This window comes from Apaloderma vittatum, unplaced genomic scaffold, assembly GCF_000703405.1.
Source record: "Apaloderma vittatum isolate BGI_N311 unplaced genomic scaffold, ASM70340v1 scaffold5047, whole genome shotgun sequence".
NCBI lineage: Eukaryota > Metazoa > Chordata > Aves > Trogoniformes > Trogonidae > Apaloderma > Apaloderma vittatum.
The window spans coordinates 35,635-61,288 of NW_009725583.1; the positions used below are offsets into that span (position 1 = coordinate 35,635).

At 35.7% G+C, this 25,654-nt stretch overlaps 1 protein-coding gene across 1 annotated transcript; it reads right to left on the reverse strand.

The window, feature by feature from the left end:
• Positions 1 to 413: 413 nt before the first annotated feature.
• WDR60 (WD repeat domain 60) lies at positions 414 to 25,654 on the reverse strand (the record flags this gene model as incomplete). The annotated part of the gene is made up of 21 exons (XM_009872948.1): positions 414 to 861; positions 1,977 to 2,200; positions 3,691 to 3,822; positions 4,082 to 4,178; positions 4,424 to 4,484; positions 5,403 to 5,454; positions 6,510 to 6,571; positions 7,635 to 7,748; positions 10,432 to 10,594; positions 11,114 to 11,286; positions 12,167 to 12,296; positions 12,610 to 12,704; positions 13,046 to 13,169; positions 13,616 to 13,745; positions 15,092 to 15,194; positions 17,367 to 17,562; positions 18,745 to 18,822; positions 23,702 to 23,880; positions 23,974 to 24,025; positions 24,626 to 24,678; positions 25,219 to 25,654. Coding segments are annotated over 21 exons (2,826 nt in total), but the record flags the coding sequence as incomplete, so codon positions are not given.

A 25,654-nucleotide genomic window follows, 5' to 3' on the forward strand; every position in this document is an offset into this window, starting at 1 on the left:
CTTCCTCATTAGAAGAGCTTTGGAAATTATTTGCAGGATTAAATAGGTCCGTATTTTCTGTTTTACAGCAGAACTCCCAAAGGATTTAGAATTCCAGTAAATCGCAGAAGAATACTGTTTACATAGTTTAATTCAAACAGGTAATACACATATCAGGACAACGTGAGTTAGTCAGGTACTCCTCTTGCAAAGTTTCAGAGTCAAAATCAGAAGATATCATGAGATGTAAATTTGTATTTTGATATGTTCACAAAATGATTTCAGGTACATTTGATTTTTAAGTTTTACTGAGTGTAAAAGGCCCAGAGGCAGAAATCTTCATACATTCAGGTTGCTTATACAGAGGCACAACTTTATGCTCACCAAAGGACGACTATCCTTTATGTCAGAGAGGAATAATGAGAAACAGCAGTGTAATTTATAAGAATATATTTTCGGTATTTTAAAAAAAACTATATACATCTAGAGTACTTTCAATAATGAAACACAGTTCATGATTTCTTTGAGTACAATAACGCTAAATTCAGTTGTCATTTTTATGATAAAATACATCATTTCAGCTGAAATATTGTATTGATATTCTCTAAAATATATACAGATACAAAATTACATAACAAATCTTTTAAGTGCAGTCAAAAATAATGTAAATATTTTGCAATAATTTGTACACCCAGAGAAGTATACTGTTTCTAGAAAGACTGCAATAAAATCAATTGTAGTTTTTCAGACTCCTCAGGTCGAGCTAATGCCCACTTCTTCTTTACATACTGAATGTCTATCTCTCCAGATTCTTTGGCCAGTGCAAGGCCCAGTGATCCATTTGTTTTTTCTGGCTCTCCCAGTAGAGCCATAGTTAGAATGCTGAAATTAGAAGAACAGGGGAAGAGTTTTCAGCTGAGGTAAAATTAATAGAAATTGGTGTTTTCAAACATCTTTTTAGCAGTTTACTCATACTTTACTAAATGATGCATTTTTTCTGCTCATCAGAGTGTAATATTCCTACTTCAAGTCCCAGCACGTTCTTTAAGTTTTCACCAGCTGCAATCATTTAATGTAAATATAAACAGGCAATTCTTCCCCTGCTCACAGATTCCATCACCAATTTCTAATCAGGACTTAAAAAATTATTTTAAACTCATAAAAATTAACTACTTTTTATGGTATTTTTCAGTACAGTGTAACAGCTTTAAAAATTGTATCATTTTCTCCCCAAACTAGTAGCACTTTGCTATAGGTTACGAGGCTACAAGGAAAACTTTAAGCTAGAGGGATGGATATTCACCAAGACTAACTTAAGCCCAGGGAAGACAGAGTCTCCCAGTAGGTCTCCCATCAGGGCGGAAAGAGAATCCTCAAGATTATAGTTCAGAAAAATTACATTAAACTGCTTTTCTGCATCAATCTACAGGACACCCAGGTCTCTATAGTTACTACAGGAACAGCATGGTGAGACTACCCTGATGTTAGTCTTGGTGAACATGTCCTAGCCAAAAATATCCTTGCTTATTTTGTGACAATGAACACACTCTATTTCTTTGTGTTGGTGACTATATATATAGGCATTTTAAAATATTGTCCAACATCTTGCCTATTTTAAGGGCTGATCCTGACAGATTAAAGATATCTTTGAACTCCAGCAATTTTAGTGGTAACAAAATTTTTCTAATATAAACCGCAACTGCTCCATGTACAACCATCTATCCCAAATAATACCACTATACCTGATTTTGATTTATACTGACATTACTTCTCCTTTATCAGACCTATAAAATAATAAGTAAGGCTAAACTAAAAGATATAGCTTACTGTAGTCTCATTCCACACCTCCAACAGTTTAAAAAATACAGTTATAAAAGCAAAATTCTAATGAACATTCAATGTCAAGCAAAAAAATCCATCCAAACTCTAATAAAAATGTAGATGATGATGATGATGACGACAATAAATTTTATAAGAGAGTAATATACAGTACTTACTTCTCCGATGGAAGAGTCTGCTTTGCCACAGGCAGCAAATCATTTTCCAGAAGGTCCCAAATGTAAATATTAGATGATGCATCCAGGACAAAAAACACAGCAGGTCTTGTTAGAGCCCACTGCAGGGCAATAATTGGCTGCCCACTGGTGCTGTCATTCCACTGCATGAGGGGATACTCCGATGTCATTTGGTGTAATCTAATACTTCCATCTGAACAGCCAACCTGTATGATAGTCAAACAGAAAAGCTTCCTGGGAACAAAGCAGACTAAGCAAGATAAAAACTACAATTCGTTCCTGAGACTATCAAGCATGTAAATAAAATGACATATCTGACTCCAGTAGCACATGCCTCTCATGGATTTTAACTTCAAAAGCAGTAACTCTGTAGCAAGCACACTAGAGTAATCTGATCCACTAACCCTGGGGTTGAAGTCCTAATTTCCTGTTTCTAAAAAAGTTCTCAAACTATCAAATTCACTGCACTCATCTGACCTGGGGTGAGGTCAGAGCCTGGAGACCAATTCAGATGTCTCCTTAGTGATGCACAGAAACTGTAAAACCAAAAATAGCTTTCAGTAGGACAGGGCTGTGGTTAACAGTATATTAAGCTGATTGATAATGAACAACTAAATCCAGAGACAGGCAGATATCACTCCTTCCAGATATTTCCTTATAACCTGTGTCATGCCTAGTAAAACATTTACAAGTTCATTCTAATGCAGGTACAAACAAAACTACTTATTAAAACAGGAAATAACTTTTTCTTACTACCCAAGGCCACATCTATAGCCCAAACACTTCCCGGAATTTTCAAATTACGATGGCTTTATAGTGACTCTGCAAACTGTGCTTACATTTAAAAAGACTCTGCAGATACAAACTTGCAGAAGGTTGTGAAGGTATCCCCTCTAAATAAATGCTTTTGAGGAAAAGGTCAGAATATTCACACTGGCAAAAAAAGTTGTGATCACAGAGGGTCACAGAAAATACATATACCCAAACAATGTAGCCAAACACATTAATGTTGTACCTTAGGCAATCCCAATGAAGTCATGTAAATCACAGCAAATTACAAAAGAAAGCATTTTTACGAGAGGCTCAAGTACAAATACAGCAAAGACAAGCAGACAGAAAACCGTACCCAAGTTAGATTCCACTATCATGGAACAAACTTTCACAAGGGAGACAAATAAAACCAGCAGGTGTGTCGTTAGGAAGTGCTGAGAGCAGCTTGAAACACACCTGACCATGGGGTATCCTGCCAGGCACAGCCCAAGGGTATGTGTGCCTCCTGGGGAGAGGAAAGGAAAGGAAGGAATGCCCAGAGCTGCCCCACAGACCTTTATTTCCCAGCAATACAGACAGCTTTGGGTGTCTCCAAAATTATTACATCTCTAGGAGATTAAGACAAGAGTGAGAAACAGCTGAAGCTTCATTAACAGCAGAAGACTTACCTGTAAATCTGAATTTCAGTAAAAACACAGAATAAGGCTGAAGTGAGATTGCTATTTTTTTCTGTGAGCCAGATGGTCACTTTTACCAGAGCAAAGTTCGAACACCAGGACACAAGATATTTCATCACCCTTCACAGCAGGTTAGAATTACTCAGGTAAATCAACTATCACATTTAGTTAAATACATCAAATTAGAAATCCTCCCTCAGCAACTAGTTAAAAAATGAAACTTGTATTACATTAAAACGTTTTCATACCAAAAATAGTGGCTTTCCAAAAGGGAAGAAATCAATTGCGTTGATACTTATTGATCTCAGTCCGCTCTCCTGAGGTCTGAATAGCTTTGGAATAACTTTTAAATCATGTCTTGTACCATGGCCTACCAGCCCCTGCGAACAATATAAAGAAAATTAATTAAACCAAAGAAAACAAAATTTGCATTATTAGTATTATCAGAAAAAGTTAAGTAATTCACAGGCTTCTACCTTGAAAGATCTTTAACAGCTAAGAAATTTAAAGAGCTGACAGATTTTAATAATAGTCTGAAAATATAAATTTTATATATAATCTACTGGTAAAATTCCAAGAAAATGGTGCAGCTTCCAAAACAAAAAATAACAGTAAGAATAATTTCAGCACATTACTCACAATGTTTGTTCCAACAATGAAATGATTAGGATTAGAAGACAGAAACTTAATAGTCAGTGTTTGTGGCATTCTTGGACGCACATCCTTTGGGAAAAGGCTAGAAAAATATAAAAGATGACATAAATACAGAAAGTTGTCTCCGAAACCTATGCAAGGACATAAGCTCTTGATCTAAAATGTCTATGGCTAGCTCTAGAAAGAAGTGTATATTAGGAAAAAAACCACGATCAACTGAAGAAAATATTCTTGGAGATATCTTAAATAATACGAAATTAATAAAGCAAAGGAAAAACTAGCTTTGTGAGATACACATGTAAAACCTAAATGCCCTTGTTTTCTTACCTGTTATTCAATTCCATAGTAGAACTATGTACTAACTTCACCTTCCCTCCAGGAATTAAACCTAAAATTATATTAAATAATTATTTAAAGTGATTTATGGACTTGCATTAAGAGAGTGCTATCATCAAATCAAAACCTAATCTAGTAAGAGGGTACTTAATAATCAAATTGTTTATTTTAGATATAGCTTTTGATATCTAAGAATTTTCTACCATTTAGAACTCTTCAGAATTCAAATCTGAAGAGTTGTAAACTTTGACATAAACCAAAGAAAGAGGAGAGAAAAGGAAACATGATTATGTGTTTTGTTTAGTTTTACAGTATGCATATAACATCCTCTAATATCACTCTATAAAACTCAATTCTATCAGCGGTGAAAAATGCACATTTGTCGCTTGAACCTTCGACAATTATAGTGATGAGAGACTGTAATAGTGTTTCCATAAAGTTGGTCTACATTACTTGTTAGTAGAAAATAACACAAATTATTCAAATACAAAAATTTTTTGAAGAGGAAAAAAAATGAATGCGGGTGGCAGTAAAACTGTGCCAACACACCACAGGTTTAAAATGTACCTTTCCAAAGATGTAATACCCAGCTTTAGCGCCATCACAGATTTGGTTAAAACTAAAGAAGGAATAAGAGGATAGAGCAGGACATAAATTCTCCTATTCTTAGGGGAAAAAAAAAAAAAAAAAGAAAGCTGTTGAGGACACAGAAATCTGGTTAGACATTTTAAGAAATGTGGTTGTCTGGTGACAATAACCATTACAGAATTAGCAGATGAGATTCACATAGCAGTAGAAATACTTCTCATGATTCCTAACCAATAACCCTAAATATCAGGTATATGTCCTACTCAGAATCAATCTTTTCCCCAGTAATTTTGCCTTCTTCTAAATTATTTTCACTGACTCTTCATCTCTCTTCTAACTTTCTAATCTCAAAACTCAAGCATCTCTATTGAATGGTACTCACCTAAATCGGTTTGTGAACCAGCTAAATCCACTTTCTGTAATTCAACAACTACCTGAAAAGTCAATATTTAATAATATTAAGCAATAAATACTTTATTATAAATAGTTATAATAATTGTAACACAGCTCTAAAGGAATGTTAGATAGGTCGGTCTAACATTACAATGATTACAGGTAGATTCTCCATCCCCTGTCAATGCCTGCAATGCTAAAAATAGCTTCACATGCCTGTTGGATGGTCCCTGCTGGAAAGCAGAACATGGGAAGTCACATTCTACACTTAATCACCAGTTGGCATCTTGTTGGTTTGGTCAGTAACTAAAAAAACCCACCTCAAATCCCCAAATATGGAATTGTAATACATTTCCTGTGCTTTTCACTATTAACAGCACAGAAAAGATAGATAACTTGGCTTGAATCTGTTGCTACTGAAGTTACTTAGGGCTTTAAGAGACATGACTAGTGATACAGAACAGAAATACTTTTATCCCCTTATTATTCACCAAGCCATTCAGTTCCTTGAGCAAGATCAATTCAGATGCAAACAACAGGTTCAGCAAGTCAGGCCAAAGCTGCATCAGCAAAGGACTGAAAACATCTGAGACAAACACGAGTTGTCAGGACAGTAATTAAGAGCACCAGGCCTGGTGCTTGCCTGACCGTCATATTTTAGGCAGGGTAATCTTATCCACGGATTTTCCTCTTGCACATTTATTTTACAAAAATTACGAGTGTCATTTCTCACATACATTCAGTACGGTCTCTGACAATTCTGTGATTCAAATAGAATAAAGTAGGTGGGTGAAAGGGGACCAAAGTCTATTATTCAATTAATAGAAAAATGTGAACATATGCCCGTGAAGCAGAACTACTGATCAGCTGTTTTCACGAATTCATATACGTGCTAATAGTTTTGCCTAAGAATAACACCATGGCATTAAGGAGTCATGTCAAAAATTTTGCAGAGAATTCCAATGTGGCTAGTGTTGATGTACTTTTCAGGGAGGAAATTCTCATCAGAAATCCCAGATTTGTGTTGCTGTATTTAAAGAACTATTTTATTATTCCAACACTTGACACTCTCTCTTTTCATACATACACTACTCACCCACATATTGAGGATTCCATCTTCATCCATTGAAACTATCTGAAATGCTGGACCTGCCATTTCTGTGGAAGGAACAGTAGAAATTTATATTCATACACTCACCTTCATTCAGAACAACATAAAAGGATTTGATACATTTCCTAGGTTATTACATTCTCTGAAACTTCTATGAGCCCCTGAGCTCCTTAAAAAGGGAAAGTGCCCTAATTCTACCAAAGAAGAAAAAGGCATGAAACTGAGAGGGTGGTGAAACCCTGAAACAGGCTTCTCAGAGAGATGGTCGATGCCCTCAGCTTGTCAGTGTTTCAGAGACATTTGGACAATGCCCTTAGCAACACGCTTTGCCTTTTGAGCAGCCCTGAACTGGCCAGGCAGTTGGACTTGTAGACTGTTGTAGGCCCCTTCCAACTGAAATAGTCTATTCTGTATCTCTGTCTATTCTGGTATGTTCAGTTTGTCCTACAACAAAGACAGATGATCTCTGTCTGCATCTTTTAAAATGTCTGGATTCTGCATGCATTTTGGAACAGAGTGTAAAGTAAAATAAATGAATTCTTTTAAAGCCTGCAATATGCAGCACATTTCTTTGGACTCCTATGGAATTCAAAGTGAAAATCTGCATTGGAAGCAATAATGCCCCTGTAGTCTACTGCCCGAGAATTTGGGGCCATGAGGATTAAAGTTTCTTTGCAAAGGTTGGTCATAAAAAAATTGGTGAATGGCACAGGGTGAACCACAAAGTACAGTCACACACTTTAAGTCCTTTCACATATAAGCAAGTTGCTTCACTGGTTCAGGTAGGGGTTTTTTTCAGACATTACAGAAGAACCAAGACTTCTCTAAAGGTAGCTTTTGAATAATAACGTGTTTTATCACGGAAGAACAAAATATTGTTTTGAAAACATACATTACAGCAAGCATGTACTCACATCTGACGTGAAGCTGCATTGAATGAACATTGCATAAAAACAAGAGCAGAAAATAAGGATGTTGTATGCAGTTGATACTACAGACAACTTAAGAGGCAGAATAAAATTATAAATTGGATTTTGGCTATGATATATTTGTTTGTTTCCCTATATACCTAAAGAAAGACTCAGATGCTTTGAAGAGCAGCTTACATACCCTCCCGATAAGAGAGGCTTGAGAGCCCATAATTCTGATCAGCGTAGAGAGAGGTTGAGACAGGTTCCACTGCTAGTATAGGAGAGCTGTGGCTTACTGAGTTTAGAACACCATCTGTAATTAAGGATAACGAAAGTTAAATATTCTATTATTTTCAACAAAACCAACAAAACCCTAAACACTTTTCAGCTTATGGGAGAATGACGATTACAAAGACAGAATGGCAAATAAAGAACTACTACGTAAAAGTCCCAAATACAATACTGCAAACTGTTCTCTAAAATAACAAAATACTACTAGATATATCAATGTTTCATAATTTCTATTTACTTCTCATTTTCCAAATGACTGCTGCACCATTTATGTCACTGTACTAGACACTTCATTAAAATCTGCCATTTCAGGGTTACTGTGAACAGAATTATGTTTATTTCTAGCTTTGTAAACAGCAGAGGTAGAAATAAATCACTGCCTACTACAGAAAAGACAAAACTGAAGAAAAATTACTCTTCGTAGAAAGCAACTACCCTGAAACAAACAATCAACCACATGAAAATATGAGTTTCTCTCTTAATAGCATTTTAAAATACATGTACATTTAGAGCAATTTTTTATCAGATACTTTTGGTTCGTGGACTTGCCCTGTGTACTGAACTTAATTCTATTTAAGACTACAGGTGAAAAGCTTCCTAAGTGTAGGGCATTGAAATCTCCTTGCTTATATAAGAACTACATGAAACTGAATGCATACAATTGACTACTAGCCCATTGTGCACACAAGACCAAGCATCTTGGACCCACTAAAAAAATTAAAAGTCTATCAACAACCAACTAGTGTTTATTTTTACAAGGCTACTGCATGAACAAAAGAGGGGTTTGTGCGTGTGTGGTGGGTTTGGTTTTTTTCTGAAAAATAACACCACTTCAGGTAAGTTAAACGGTAGCACCTGCACACACAAAAAAGGAAAAATACATAAAGGACTTACTTTACAATAATAAAATTTACAAAAATATTGCTATGTGTTGTTTTTCACTCTAGGTGTAATGCAGTGCCAAGAGAAACGGCACTATTTTACAATTAAGATTGATACAAATGCTGGTATGTACACCTCATTCTCAATCTCTCAACATATAGCTACATACAACGAAAACACTAGTACGATTAATGACTTGCTCTTCTATTTAGATTTGCAAAGAAAAAAATTGGTAATAGGCATAAAGATCCATTCATTTCAATCAGATTCATAAAATTTTAAGGATCTCATACACCAATTCAAAGGCAGAGTGAAGTAGTCCAGATTGCATCTTTTAGGATGTCAGTTATATGTCCTAAATAAACCTCAGTAACTTTTGAATTTGTTGTCCACAGATTATAAGAAAAATTACAAAAGCCTATGTTGTTTTGATCATACATTGAGGAATCAGAAGTGTAAAAAAAAAAAAAGAGAAATGTAATGGCAAGAAAACGTCAAAGGACGAAAGGTAACCCATAAGCACTTTTGAAAATTAAACTTTCTTCTGGCTGCCCAATATGTACGCAACCCTAATTTAGGCCATATCTAAACAATGCAACAAATGAATTCCATGTTATTTTCTGTTGCTGTGCTTCTCTGCCATTAAGAACCCAGAAAAAGCATGCTATAGCTCCCAGCTGGCCCCAGTGCTAGAGATTTTGCTCACATGACAAGCTGGATGACAGAAAAACGTACATCCAGGTTTTGCTCCAACATGTGATTGATACATTTCTAGAGATACCAAACCAGAGAGCGTTTGGGCCCCAAAGTCTGGTCACAGCTTCAGAATATCTTCAGCAAAAGACTAAAAGTAACTGACTGCTGACTATGGAAGCCAGAATGCAACTTATTCCATTATGCAGGTCACCTCTCACACTTAGCCTTTGTGCATGACTTGTTTCCAATGATGCGATCCCCATATATACTAGACCAACAGTATCATAGACAGTTGTATATGTACTGAAAATAGGAGAAATTCCTAGATCTTACATTGCTACAATAATTGACAAATTGGTAATAAAAACCAAAAATCGTGACTCAACTTCTAATATATCTAGAAGTGATAAAGTTACATAAGCGGGATTTTAGAAATGTGTTGAGATTCACACCGAGGATTAAGACACTTAAAATAGTATCTACATATAAGACAGCCGTATAGTATCTGTAAGTGAACAAAATCTAATCAACACAAACTATCTGGCTAACCGTATGCAGATATATCTATTAAGAGGAGACAAATAGCTCTCTAGATCCCACGGAGCAGCGCTGCAGTAATTCTAACAGAGGTTATTGATAACGTATTTTGCGTGCGACCTTTCAGAAACCTCAACGCTTAAGTGACAATTTGTACAGATCACAAACTTTAAAGGACATTTGAAAAACTGCATTTTACAGTCTTAATTTACTACATTTTTTATTTCAAATACATCTTAATATGTGTGTTCAGATGTAGATAAAAAAGAAATGTACGCTATATTAAGGGAGATAACATGATGAAAATTGACTAAGCTAATGATTTCAGATGAGGCAATAGTTCAGTAGTCTGTTTTAATACTATAATGCTCATTAGGTTCTACATCTGTTCCCCCTCTCTGTTCTCACTGCTTCATGCATATTGAGCTGACTTAGATTTCTTTACAACTATTACTGACTGGCAATTTTTACTAGACTAAATCTAATCCCTGAACTGGCTAAACTAGGCTGAGAAAGTGTTCTTAGAAGAATTAGTAGTGAAATTATTTCGTTGCCCACAAAATGACTGATCAGAACGCATAGATACTAACCAGTGGAAAATGTTGGAACTCTAAATGTCCAGTCGGTTTCATTGATCATCATATGAGGGTGCATTCTTGAGTCTTCTCGAAGATCCCACAATAACAATGAACCATCTATTGTTCCAGCAAAAACTAATGTTGTTTTATTGGGACTAAAGCAGCAACATATCACCTGTTGAGCAGTAAAAATATGCACTGTTGATATTACGATAAAGGCAAATGATTTGATAAACCTGAAATATGTCTGTTCTTTCTAGGCATGCAAATCCAGAAAAGACAGATTACACGTGTTTGTGGCAGAAGGACAAATTATATAAAAGGGAAGTAGGATACAAGACTGATTAAACCTTCCCTTTTCAAGACAATTGTTGTGTAATCTGCATCTACTGCCACAGAGCTGAAGGGAGTGATTCAACTGCATGACAGAGATGGGTAGAGAGAAGTCCTGACAACATCTGAACCAGCTGTTTAACTTCTGTCTTACTCTTGAAACGGAGTCAAAGTTTAAACTCCATCACCATCACTACATTCTAGTACTGCAGCACAAAAAGGAATGAGAATAGCATTTTACTCACTAAGCTCAAGTGTGTTTTTCAAAGTATGACATATCGTGCAGCAAGACAAGAAAGCAAAACACAGGTAACAAAGCCTTTTATTCAATGGGAAAACATACAATGCTATTAAAACATACCTCTGAGTCACACATTAAAACTCTCTGAGGACTGGAGGGCTGCCAGATGTTCCAAACGCATATGATGCTCTTTCTGTTCAGTAAACCAACGCCTGCCTTTTCAGGTAATCCATGAACAGAAAGCAGTGTCTGCCTCTGAACTTGAGAGACATACAGGCAGGATATTTTTCGGTCTAAACCATTTAAAAAAATCAAGAAAGAAAAGTAATAAATAAAGTAGTAAACTCACTGCAGATAAAAAATCACATTTAGCTGCTATAGCAACGACTGAAGAAGCTAAGATCTAATTATGAAGAACATCTAGACTAACAGTGAGTTGCTTTTGACACTGTACAGGAAAAAAGGACGGACTCAAGAAGAAATTCAAAAAATGAGAAGCAAGTAGAAAGCAAAAAGGAAGAGAGACAGGAAGTTAATAGAATAATTATTCAGGGCATAAGCAAGACAATCTGATCTGATATCATTACAGGTACTGAAAACTAAACTAAGTGTCAAACAGGAAACAGCACAGGCCAGGCTTTTTCTGGTTCATCTCAGGTGTTCATGTTAGAATACATATGGGTTTGCGTTATAATAGGTCTTCCTAACCTAATTACAGATGCTTTATTTTTCATTTTTCTTTTCATCTGAACATCCACTGCTTACATGAGGAAGATAAAACTCCCATTCAAATATATCTCCCTGTTCAATAACCTTGTTTTATTTGAACCTTTGGCTCTCCTGTCAGCGTAAAGAGCCTAAAATCACATCCCTTGGGACAACCCTTCAACAAGAAGGGCAAGAAATTATATTCAGGGTACCTCTATATCACACTAATCGCTGGCTGCGTTTCTGGTTTCCCAGCACTAGGATGCTCTGATATGCCCTGTGTGAAACCAGTCTGCACAGAGTTACAGCAAGATTAGTACAATTAAAAGAAAAATGGGCTTTATATCATTTGTATATCCTGATAAGTGCTGTTTTCACTTCACTCATGACAAAGACTATGGTATTTTGCAAAAGGAAGAAAAGTTCACACTGCATACTAAAGGATGTAGAATAAAGTTTCCTTACCATGGAGGAATGGCTGGTTAGTATTTAACTGGAAACAGCTATCGCTAATAGACAGATTGGTTTGTTGAGATCTTAGTTTCCACCTTGGTTGTGTTGCATTTTGATCTTCCTCTAGCAAAACAGCAATCACCTTTCAAACATAATTACATTTACAGAAATAAAAGGGTCATCTCTCAGCTTTGCTATTTGTAGCTTTCTGAAGTATGTGGATTAATTTAATAAACCTTTATCAACTCTCTTTTTACTTTTATATCTTTGCAAATACAGCTTTACAGACATCAATGTTGCAAAGCTCTGGTTCCATTCCTTTGCAGAGAGATGAATCTCACTGATAATATTATCTAAGTAATTTATTTAAATTAGTCAGAACAAGCACTGTAAGTGATCTATCACCATATACTTATGCGCACAACTCATAAGGGATATTAAGTACAAAAGCATACCTGGCAAGCAGACCGCAGGAAATTTGCTAATCTCTGTGAATCAATTTTAGGTGTTAGAGCTCCACTCACAGACTTATTCTGGCTGTTTATGGGACCTAAGAAAAAAACAAGAACTAAAACCAAACTTGAAGCTTCAAAAGAAAATCAATTAAGAAAACGGTAAGAACAATACAATTTTTTAAGAAGAAGACAGTGGCAGGGATCAACTTCTCTTCAGCAGAAATAACAGTACTGAAGAACAAGATCTGTTGGGGAATTAGATGTGCTGCCAACACAAACAGCAATCCTGAAGGAAGAAACTATTTCTGCCACAAGGGGAGTCGGAGTGCCCCTAGCAGTTTGCTATCGATGAAGTCTGCCACATTACAAATTCTGACAATTAATGGGTACAAAAGAGAAAGTTTACATGCATATATCCATAAATTGATAAGATTACAAAGTTCTTCACCTCCAGATACAAGGGCAGTTTCTCCTGGGTGCTGTGTCCACTTCTCCGATGTTTCAACTTCCTCAGTCTGAATGTCTCTCTCAAGGTTGTCCTCATTACACTGCACATATGCCTAAAGCAGAAAGACAAAGTGATCAATACAGGGCTGACATTGCTAAGAATGACAGCACATAACCGAATAGAACTTAAACAGCCATTTTAACACCCGTGTGCTCAACTTCTTCTGCTTGTAAACTCAGACCTAAGCAAACCGACACAGTGTCACTATGCCGTGCTTGCACATTTTACTACATTTCACGCGAGTGCTAGACCTACTGCAAAAATACAGAATCTCTGACATGATGCACAAACGCCAAACCCAGCATACCTGGGAGAGTGAGCCACAGACATACAGGCAGTCCTTTAGAAAATGGGGAAGGAATGCCTAACGCTGAAAGGAAGTAGCCTGTTGGGTCAAAATGTTTTGATATCATTGCTTTCTCATAATTAAGGTTCTTTTCTAAGGAACAAGAATCAGCACTTTCACAATTTAAATATTACTACATATTTGTCACCAACCTGCTTAGTGTTCATTCTGCCAAAGTTCCTGATATACATGTCGTACTCATTTACAGGTGGCAAATCCACTAAAGAAAAACTAACTGAGAAATCCAGATCAATTAGCGAGAGAAGTTCTGAACTCCGTTTCCTTTAGAATTAATTACAAGAGAGAAACACAAAAATGGTGAAGACCAAGTATTTGATGTTCCAAAAGAAAAATAACCTGATGTTGTATGGTACCAGAGATCTCATAATCCATTGATCTATGCAAAGTGAAGCCATACCAAGATTAATTGAAAGATAAAAATATGTCAACAGAAGTACATATACTAACCTCATGAAGTTTTACAAGGTCAAGTGTAAGGTCCTGCATCTGGGTCGAGGCCATCCCATAAATGCATGTATCATGCAGCCTAGCTACAAACATTAATGATACATGCAAACAAATACACTAACAGGCCTCACATTAATACTTACAACCCCAAAGTGTCACAGTTCATTTATGGGATGCTTTCAGTCTATTTACTAGCAGCAATGTATTAACACAATATTAAAATCCACAAACTCTTTATCTTTCCATGAAAATGCTAGTTATCTTCACAGGCTATATATGTTGTTAGCACATACTAAGTTATATACATAGTCATAACTAGTCATAGTACATAAGCAGTAGAAGTTGACAACCATTTCAGAAGGCAATTCTTCAGAGAGATGCTCTCCTGAATTTCCTCACCTGTCTAGAGATGAAGCTTAGACAATGAACTCACATAAAGTTTGGGCATATAAATTTTGGCAAGGTGAATTAGTCTAGAAAATAAAATCTCCCTTACGTGAAGACTAGCTGCTGATGGGCAGCCACTAAGCAGTGGGATCCAGTATTATCAATAAAATTTAATATTCTTGCTTTATGTGTCCAACTGATAGAACAGAAAATTGGAGACATATACAGCGATTCAGATAAATCTGGAGCTCCTGGCAAGTTCCACAAGAAACAGGCATCAATTTGTCTCTTTAGCAGAGCTGGTTTAGATGTCTCAAATCTAGATCAATTTTAGATACGTAATAACATGTTTTTACACCAACCCGTGTTATTCCTGAAAGGGAACATGATATTTTGGCAGCAGTATGTACCACAGAGAGTCTTGATTATTTCAAGAAATTACAGTTCTGCAGAGAACTGTAAGAGCAGCTAAAGCCCTGAGAGCAGCTAAAAGGCTTGCTCTTTAGTGACTGAAGAATCATACACAGAAATAACAATCCTGGCAATTCATTCTGTAATAAAATGATATATAAAGACACACATCAATAAATTTCTGTTATGACATGCAGTAAAACTTATAAATTGCATTAAGAACTAATTATTGTTATCTTACAAAATAATATTTGACTCTAAAAGCCTCAAGTTTATAAGCTTCACATATTTCAAATATCATAAGAAAATACATCTTGCATAATAAGTGGCCATTTTGTGTGGATTATTTAAAATATACTTACTTCTGCTTACTAGCCATACTTCGGCTACTTTGTCGTTGATTTGCCATTTGAAAACCCATGAATATTCCACGAAAAGAGTTTCTGACAGAAGGGTATTGCCTTTCTGTTATATTATAAAACATTGTTAGTGTTATAATTCACACCCTACGGCGCATTAAAATGTAAAGCAGTAAATCTAAAAAGCAACAGATTTATTATGAAACAGCTACTGAAAGTTTCTAGTTTGCACATTACATCACGTGCTCTAGCACAGTTATCAGTAAAATAAGCTTCTTAACTTCAGTAATGGGCCAGCATTTTTCCCTTATTATGGTCCAATTCAAAATGACTTACCACTGTAATCTGTATTTTAGTAGATTTTGATGCAGAAAGTACCTCTTTCTTTCTCTTCCATTAGCAGGTACCTTGTTTCCCCTCACACAGTAAAATGCTTGATGACCAATTCTAAAAGTCATATTAAATTCACACAGAGTACAGCACATGCTACATCTCCAAATAAGAATTCATCACTACAGCTAACGGAGAAGCTCATCAACTCAAGCTTAACTGACACCCTTGGACAATTAAGCAAAAATTGGAAACTGTTGCTTTAAAAGCAGTTAATGGAACAATTACAATATTTGATGTAATGTCAATTTTCTGCCCTTTCTTGGCTAGGTGGTAGCTCCTTGACCTTAAGAACCTAGTACCAGTCAGGACCAATAGTGTTTCACTGCCTCAGAGGAACACTGCCTTTTTAGGTAATGCTTGTAAAATACTTTTAAACTTTTAAACAACTATTTTAAACAAAAGAGATCAAAACTTCATCAAAAAAGAGAGTGTTGTGTAATTTACAACAAAGCACTAAGAGCTACAATTTAGAATTTTAAAAACTGATTCTGTATTAGAATTCCATCCTTTCATTAGATCTATAGCATCAATGGAACTCTTGTACTGATTCCACATTGTTTATTGGAAAAATATTAGTAATTGCATAAATCTTCTGCAAGAAGAAATTTGTATTACAGCATACTGGTTCTGGCTTGCAACAACTACTTAAACAAAGAACTACTGATACTGTTGTCCTGGTTTTGGTAGAGTCAATTTTCTTCCTAGTACTTGGACAGGGCTGTGTTTTGGATTTAGTATGAGAACAATTCTGATAACACACTGATGTTTGTAGTTGTAGCTCAGTAGTGCTTGTCCTAAATTAAGGATTTTTCAGTTTCCCAGGCTCTGTCAGTGAGCAGGTGCTGGGAGGGAGCATGGCCAGATAGCTGACCCGAACTAGCTAGAGGGATATTCCATATCACAGAACACCATGACCAGTGTGTAAACTGGTGTGTGTGGGGGTTGGCCAGGAGGGTTAGATCATTGTTTAGGGACCGGCTGGGCATCAGACAGTGGGTGGTGAGCAACTGCCTTGAGCATCTCTTGTCCTTCTTGGGTTTTATTTCACTCTTGTGGTGTTACCTTCCATTTCATTACTATTACTATTGTCATAATTTTTAAATTATTGTTATTATTATTTTTTATTTCAGTTGAGAAACTATTCTTAACTCACGAGTTTTACTTCATTTTTTCGATTCTCCTCGCCATCCCACTGGGAGCAGGGAGGAGTGAACTAGTGTCTGTGAGGTGCTTGGCTGCTGGCCACGACAGTGGTAAAGACTTACAGAAACTCCACACTATTGTTCTGTGACCATACTAACCTTGTGTGAACTAGAGCAAAAGGCTGTTTAAGATTCTTTTGCACACTAATTCTATATTTCCATTCCCATGAGTGGAGAGTGCAAAGGTGACCACAGCTATACGTATTTAACTAAGTAGATGTGGCACTCACAGGTGTCAGACCAACTGAATACAAGACAATTTCACAGTCATAATTCAAAAAAAAGAATTAATTTTAGAAGTCACATAGAACTATATATTTAGGTAGTATCTGTAATTATCTTGCATTCTCACCCACAGCAGTGGCTTCAACTTTGCTTAAAAGAAAAAAGAGAATTAATGTCACCAGAAGCCCCAAACTGTTCTAGCACTCCTCCAGTTTTCAAAACACAGACTCTCATATCCTCCTCTTACCCAAAATAAGACACGCTAAATGTCAGTCTGTACATTTTTATACTTCACATTTTAAATGATTAGTAATGCCTCTGAATCATTCTTTAGCAACGTGAAAGTTACAGTACTTACCCACAAACCTAAGTGACTCATCCAGAGTGGTTTGTTTACTCCTGAGTAGTACTAGTTATTCATACATTTAATGTAAAAGGACTGGTATCTAGTCACATACCCATGACTGGTTCCTTTTTTTCATTTTCAATTTTCTTTGGCAGTGAAGTACAAATTCTATCATTTTCTGCAATAATTGCTCTTTGAATTTCTTCGATTTCTGACGTTTTGGAAAATGGAATCTCTCTCATGTTTTCTTCTGCATCTCTTTCTTCATCATCTTTGTCTTCATCATCATCAAAATCTTCTTCATAATCCTTTAAAAGCAACAGGACGTTCAATAACTAATATACATGGATTATAAATTTATTTTTCAATATATTTTTAAGAAATTATAAAATGCTGTCAAAATAAAAATAATATTCTGATACAGATGGCTATAAATCCTCTGACTGAAACGCATTTTAAAACTGTTTGACAGAAAGAAATGGCATTGATTGTGTGGTAATTTTAATCAAGAAAAGATAATCCCACAGAGTTTTTGCTTAGTGCCTCAAACCCAAAATAGACTCCTTTTTTTTTCATTTTTAAATATCCTAAAGCAGAATATTAAAGTTTAGGTGAATTATATATTCTTTAATGAAATAAAGTGAGAGTGTTCAGTGGCATAAATGCTTCAGAGATGTATAAAGTTTTTTATTTGTTAGTTTTAATTCAAGCTGCCCTTCAATGGCAGTCCCAAATTTACTAAACTATCACTCTACCTGTTTGCAAGCCCATGCATAAAGTTCACGACAATTCCTCTCATGCTAAAATAATGCCCTAACAGAAATGATAGAAACAAGTCTTAAACGGGCTCATTTCTCTCCACTGAATGGTAAAGGGCTGCTACAGTGAGCAGCTCACCAGTGGACACCACTCCTGTCATCAAGCGGAGACAAATTGTGGCTTCGCTGAACAAAGGTGTAGCTGGTTCAGCTAGCAATGAAAGCACTTTTAACACACTCTTCTATCTTAATAACTTTAAAGTAAACAAAAGAGAGCTAAAAGAGAGTTCATTTAAACAAACTAGTGAAAAGACTGATGTGTGTTAATAGCTTTTTCCCCGACATTTTTGCAAAGAAAAATGAGTGGTTTGTTTCCTCCTGAAATTGATTATTTACTCCCATTATTTTAAACACTCAGCATTTTTCATAGATAATCATTTAAATAATTGAAACCCAGGGAGCTGGAAAGAGTATCTCATGAAGACTTCAATTCAAAAGCAAAAGCTGGTTCCCAAATCCTGATGAAAATTAAGTAAACATATAGCAGAGAGTTTCTACATAACATTTTAGTTACTCATTTTCTACTGTAAGCCAAGTTAAGGACACTTTCACCAAAAAAGAATAAGTAAAAATCAGATAACATCCTGTAATTTCTATTTCTCTGAATAAACTTAATCACTGGTTTGATAGCTGATAATCACATCAAAAGGACAATTGTATTTTTTCACTTACTTCAAAATCATCTTCGTAATTTGCTGAGAAGTTATCAAATCCCGTGTCTGGATTATAGACGTGAGTATCTTTCACTTCCTAAATGAGAAGGAAATTTAGGGACATGTAAGTCCTCGCCAGAGACAATTCCCACCTAAAGGTGAGCCGAATCTAGGCCTTGAAGATCAGCATCAATGCCAGCTGCTACCTGGAACCTCAGCTGTTGGAAATGATAGAGGAAGAGAACAGTTTGAACATATTTGTTGATCCAGATGACTCTTTGCCACAGCAGTATGAATTTCGCAGACTAAATCTAAGAATCTGTCAGAAAGCGACTTCTTTCCGGAACAGGCAAGTATTTATGTCATGTACAGCATTACACAAGGCACTGCTGAAAATTCTCATTCAGTACTCTGTTCAATCAAGAAAAATTAATGCAAATTGAAACAGACAAAGAGACAGCTCCTAAAACAATGAAAGGGATAGAGAATTTGGCTTGTATAGATGAATTGGTCAGCAAAATTGAGCTCATGAGGGGACGAAAACCCTGAAAAAGTATTTGAGCTAAATGTTAGCACTAAAGCAAGAATAGTGGAAACATACTGGAAATTAGAAGAACATAGAGGTCTCAGAACATCCTCTAAAGAGAAGTACTTCTGGCATGAAGACAGACAGCTTTTAATATCAGTTTGTACAGTTTCAAAACATACATGGCTGAAAGATATGTGAAAGTTAGAAGGTTGCCCATAACATTAGACTATGGAAAAGGGTATCTTCATTAGGTACTACTACTTTTTCCTAGATCAGGACATAATCCTACAACATTCCAAAGCAGAATTTGGATTTTAGGGGATGGTTATGAACGGTTGAAAATATAAGAAAATATTAAAAAATTTTTTTTTATGGTAAAATTAGGCTCTATCTTCACAGACTGGTCCAGCTAAACCTGAGTCTATACAGCTTGCACTTCAGACTTGCTGAAAACTTGATTCTGGCTGGACCTGTTCATTTAATCATATAAAAATACTTTCCTCTTCCTTACAGCAACTGTTTTAAGAGACATATCTCAATTACATTGCTAGCTGCATTTTACTTAGCTTACACTAAATATTTTTTGCCCATGTCAGCTGTTTACATAAAGAAATAATATACTGTAGGTATGTGTAGATGATTTGTATTACATGTCCAAACTCTTCCCACTTAATTGAGAATTATTTTTTCAAAACCAGAAGATACTGAAATACAGTTGAAAATGCCTAGCATATTTATACAGAATAAAGGAATTTTCTAGTGCTGTATCCAGAGAGAAAGGTTAGGATACATATGAAGACCAATATACATAAATCTTACTTTATCTTAGAACGGCATTATATTGAAATGCATATTGTAATTATGTACTGTAATTGTTATCAATCCCAAGAAAATATGCAACATTCTAAGTTTCAAAACCAAATAGTTTTACCTCTTTTTTTGTGTTCCTTTCCTCCTTTTCAACGAGTTTTCCTTTATCTTTTACAGTCCTAATGAAAAAAAAAAATCAATGTTACTGGTTAACTCAGAAGAAAGCACTAGTTTTGTTTTAGTTTTGTTTTCTGAGAGGTTTTGTTTGTTTATTTTAGAAAAAAACACATCTTTTTTCCTGAAAAGAAAAAGAATTGTTGACAACTTCCAATAAACTGAAATATTTCTGCAACTACTTTTATAGATCTCCATGTATGATGCAAAATGTTAATGAAGCAGCCAAGAGATTAATGAGCCAAGAACTGCAAAAATGTCCAAATTTATAACTGCACCAAAATGGAAGAAAAATAAAGGAAGAAACAGCCTATGAAACTTACGCAGCATCTATTAGTTGTATCACTATCTGCAGCAAACTGGAGATCAAAATCAGGTTGGCGTAATGTGCTCTAAAACTATAAATCAGACAAACATTCAAACTTCATCTTTCACTCAGGGGTTTCATTTATGAGGACAATATAATCAGGGTCAGAGAGCAGGAGAAAATCACCAGCCAGGTCTGTTCCTTACCAATCAGTCTGATTATTTTATAAATAGAGTATTGGACTTTCAGAAGAGGATGTTCCGACTTCTTAAGTAAGAGGGTGTTCATATATACTGCTCACAGGACTGATGAATGTAAGAAAAGGCAACAATAACAATTTGGCTGGATACCCTCATAAAAATCAGAATGATTCTATGCTGACGGTGCTTGAGGATGAACCAGGGTTTGGGGACAACCCACTGAAGCACACTCCTTTCCTTTAGAAAGAGTAACTCCTTTTTCCCAGCTACGCACAAGCAATGACTCCCCCTCAACAGCCCAGCAGCAACAGCTTCAAAATGTAACCTGTTTACCTGGCACTGCTCAACACAGTTGAGCCCTGCTGCTAGGAAGCTTCCTAACACGTACTTTGAAATACTTCAGTTTTTTCTTTTGTACAGGAGTATGCTTCCACAATTAACAAATTCACTACAACTAAAGTGATCTGTCCTATGCTTAAGAAACAGCGGTAATGCTTAGTCAACAGTGGCAGTGACTTCCCTGTCTCTGTGTCAGTGTCCCCAGAAGCCAGCACGGCAGTCTTCTGCCTAGCTAGAAAGCTACATGAGGGTTTAAGAATGAGAATTGTGACTGACAACATACCTTCCCAGTTATACTTCAGAATCTGGACCTTCACATGACTTTAGCATTAAGGAATGCAAAGAGAAACAGAAGGTATGGAGAGCTTGGATAAGATTTTATATTTGGTAGTAATAAAAGTTAGAAATATGCTGAAATTTTACCGATCCTACTGAGGATGACCTGAACCTTTCCTTCTCACATACAACAGTAAACTTGCTAATGTTTTAAATACCACCCAGAATAGGAACTAATTAGAGATATTCAGATTAAAATAAACAATGTAACAGAGTCCTGCACAGTTCATCATTAGCCTTACATATGTCCACACAATTGCATTTCCAGGTGGTACAACAGCATTTCTGTCTCACAAACTAAGTGCCCATATTGATATATATGTAGTATGCAAGAACTGCAAAATACCTCTTGCTATCCTGGTGAAAAAAAAAAAGAATACAAATACACACATTTTCATATGAATCCTCTTAGAGACAAACTACAGATTTTTAATTTTTTTCATTGCTATAACATTGTACAAAGGAGCTATGAAAAAAAATAATATTTACCCTAGATATTTAAGATCAAGAATCCATGTTTATTGTTTTGGTGGTGACTGAATCTTAACAGATACCATACAGTATATTTACCTTGAACGGTGATGGCTCATTTCTTCTTGAATCCCCTCTTTGTTTTCATATTCAATGTTCTGTAAAAGTCACAATATTCATGTGTCAGAAATGCTGGGAGGAAATACGTATATGAACTTGTATTAGCAGTAGTGAAAGTAAATAGTAAGAAAGGTTTCAAATTAATTATTTCAATGGCACATACTATTTTTTTTGTCAGTCAGTGCTTGTTAGAAGTTGGGTGTATGAACTAACATCAGAATAGTCTCCTTCTTACAGATATGGTAAGCAAAGAAAATAAACATCTATAAAATCTATGCCAGACACGTAATATGAGCTTCTCCTGAAAACATTAAATACTTGGGAGTGAAGTTTAGCTACATCCCCTTCTGCAATGCATTTCAGAAAGAAAATAAGATGGAACCTTGAGTTTTCTCCTTTGCTTAACAGAACCTCATAATGCTTTACCAGAGCAAATTCTGTCTTTTTCATAGGATACCTTCACATTAGTTTGTTAGTAACAATGGTTAAAAAATGCTCTCGGCCCAGTGTACACTGCTTAAATTGTGAGCCTGGAGCACTTTCCTAAATAACCCCTAGGTGTGGCAGAAAAAACGGTAGGGACTAAGATGCTGACCTCAGTAGGCTGTGGCCAGCTTGTTTCAAAGAATGAGATTTTAATAGTTGGGCAGAAAACAGTCTCAGGCCCTTTAATCCTCCACATAGGGACTTGACTCTTAACTTCTGTATTATGAAGGTTTGCTTAAGTTTGAAAATGTATTCAATAGGTTGTTTAAGATAAAGATGTTTTCTTTATTCATGAATGTTAGAAAAAGAAACAGAAGCACCAGCCCATATATTCTGCAGCAGCTACTTGAGTAAATCTCCAAAGTTAAACCTTGCGCAAGCTCCTGACAGAGTTCTGAATTCTGATGCAGAAAGTCAGTTACAGGAATCACTTGTGGCAGGCCCCTACAATGAAAATACATAGTATTTTCACTAGAAAATACAATTCTGTACTTCTTTTTGGGAAGCTTGTACATCTTCACTGCAGCAGAAGAAACCACCCTAGACCAATTGAATGGTTCTATGTTCCATAAGACTTATCTCATTCTAAGAGTTACAAATTACTATGTATTTCTTCTCTCATTCTTGTAGAATGAGTAGTTGTATTGTAAAAAAACAGTAAAAAGCGTTAAAGTTTTAATTAAGTCTCTAGGATATAATATCATGCTCTGTATTAGAACCAGAAAAAATATTCAATGGCTACAGAAGTAAAGGCAAAACTCATAAATACAAGGGATCTATATTCACTTGTCCACCTTTGAGGTAGACATCCATTCTCCCTTTATATATAACATAGAGAAAAGCTTCTATTAACATAATACTTTTTTCCACAAAGGCAGCCAACACGTTTTAAGGGACCTCTAGTCTAATCTCATCTCCACTTTGAAGTGTTAGCAAAAATTTCAAAAGTCACAGCAATAAAGAATTTTATGAATAAAAGACATTTCTAATATATAAACAGGTTTCCAGTTTAAATTTCATAGAAGGAATCAGTTCTGGGTTAGGATACTTAAATGCAGATGTAGTACTTTAATCTACCACTTAAGCCTCAAATTTCAGGAAATGCTGACTTACAATCCTAGCAGTTATTCAATGCATCAATGATGATATATCAACAATTAAAGTAAGTTATAAGGTAATGTTTGAAAGTCTTAACAAAACTAACCATTAGATCACGCTTCTTTCTTTCATTGTCTCTACCTTTTACCCTCTCATTAATTTCTGCTGGTTGCTCTTCTCTGTCTCCATGGGAAGATCCCTCTTTAGATCTCCTTGATTTATGTTTTCCTTCCTCTTCCTTTTCATAACGTTTATGACTTCTCTCTTTTGAAATCCTTTCTTTTCCTGGCCTAAAAGAATGTTCTTTTTTTTCTCTGTGTCTTCTTTCTCTCTCTTCGTCCAACTCCTGATCTTTCTGTAACTTGTGTACAAGTTCACCTTCAACTTTGTAGCCTAAAAATTTGTCAAAGCTCTTTCTAGTGTCATTATCCTGGAAAGAGACAAAAAGTACTAATGAGTTAGAAAGTTCTCCAAGACTGTTTTAGCTTCACAAATCTATCATTTTTTTCACCATTAGAATTATGGATTTTTTTTTTTCTTTCTGCAACATAGATCTTCTAGTCATTTTATTTTTAATCTCCTATAAAGGCAAGTTTCAAATTACATATCACTTGAGATTCTGATATTTCTTCTGGTACACTGTGTACTTAGCTACACAATTATGTATTCTTCATATAAAAATTTAATTCTTTGTTTACTACGTGGTCTAACAAAATAAGATGTATACTCACCAATGTCCTTGTAATAGACGCATAAACAGTAGATGAAAAATTTGGAAGGAGCTGTACAAAAATAACGTTTGCTATGCAAATTTTAGTTTACTTCTACTTTTTAAAAAAAGAATGAAGTATGTTCTTAACATAGAATGGCCCAGATATATTTTGCTGTTGTGTGTTTCGTACACTCGCGAGTACCTTACTATTTAGGCATCTCTTGGATTTCTTGGGAACTGGAGTGTGATACAGTTTCTTCATCACTCTACAATTTTATCTTATTCCATTAAATACCTCACGCCCTTCCCTTCCTTTACCTTCTTTTCTGTATGTCTTCTTTCTCGCTCTTCATTTCTTGTTTTCTCCTCCTCTAGAAAATACATGTATAAATTAATGAACTGATTTCACTGTACTCAAACTCATGACTTTTGCTTGTAGAGAAAAGTGACATTTCTAAAAATAACTTAATATTCTGTGGAAATTCTCTCTCCAAAGCTGGTTACTCCTTTTTCTTTCCTCATGAATCCCTCTGTTCTCAGTTGTCTTGTGTAATGGTAAGAGTAATGACAAATGCTACTAGCTTCAGCAATCACATTGCAACCTGGGCATTCAAATGGATCATTCAGTAAAGAATGTCTAGGCAGGAAGGTACTTACTCTCTTCAAGTCAGCCGACCAACAAAACCAGTGACGTTCACCTTCTCTTCAGATGAAAAAAAAAAGCATCAAAATTTTTAAAAGCACCAAAATAAATCCAGATTACTACAAGATTCTGTAAAGATACACATTTCAGTAGGTGCTCACACCTGCTTGTCTTTATCCTCTCTGTACAGATGGGGGTGTGGTTTCAGAGTATCTCTATCTAAATATCAAATACTTCAAAGTACAACAGCAACCCAAAAGCAACTTACCCAAATGAGGCCTACTTTCTCTTCTCCTGTGATATTCTTTATCTCTTCCTTCAAATGACTTCAGATTGCTTTGTGTATCTGTTTGCCTTATCTCATGTCTTCTGTGCTTTCTGTCTCGTTCTTTCTCGCTCTCCCTGTCTTTATATTTGGGGACACTGTATCTTTCCTTCTCCAGACTTGACTCCCGAAGCTTATTTCTGTATCTCTCTCGATCTCCTCTCTGGTGATCTTTTCCCCTTTCTTTCTCTTTCATTTTATCACTGTCTCTTTCACCAGATTTAAATCTCTCTCTCTCCGTTGTTCTTTCTCTGCTCTTCCCTCTGTCTTTGCGTTCATGTTTATGAGCATCTGTGTCATGAAGAGACTTCTCTTTCAGCCGTCTCTTTTCTCTGTGCTTTTGGTCTTCATTTTGACTATCAGGCTGTGATGCCTCAAA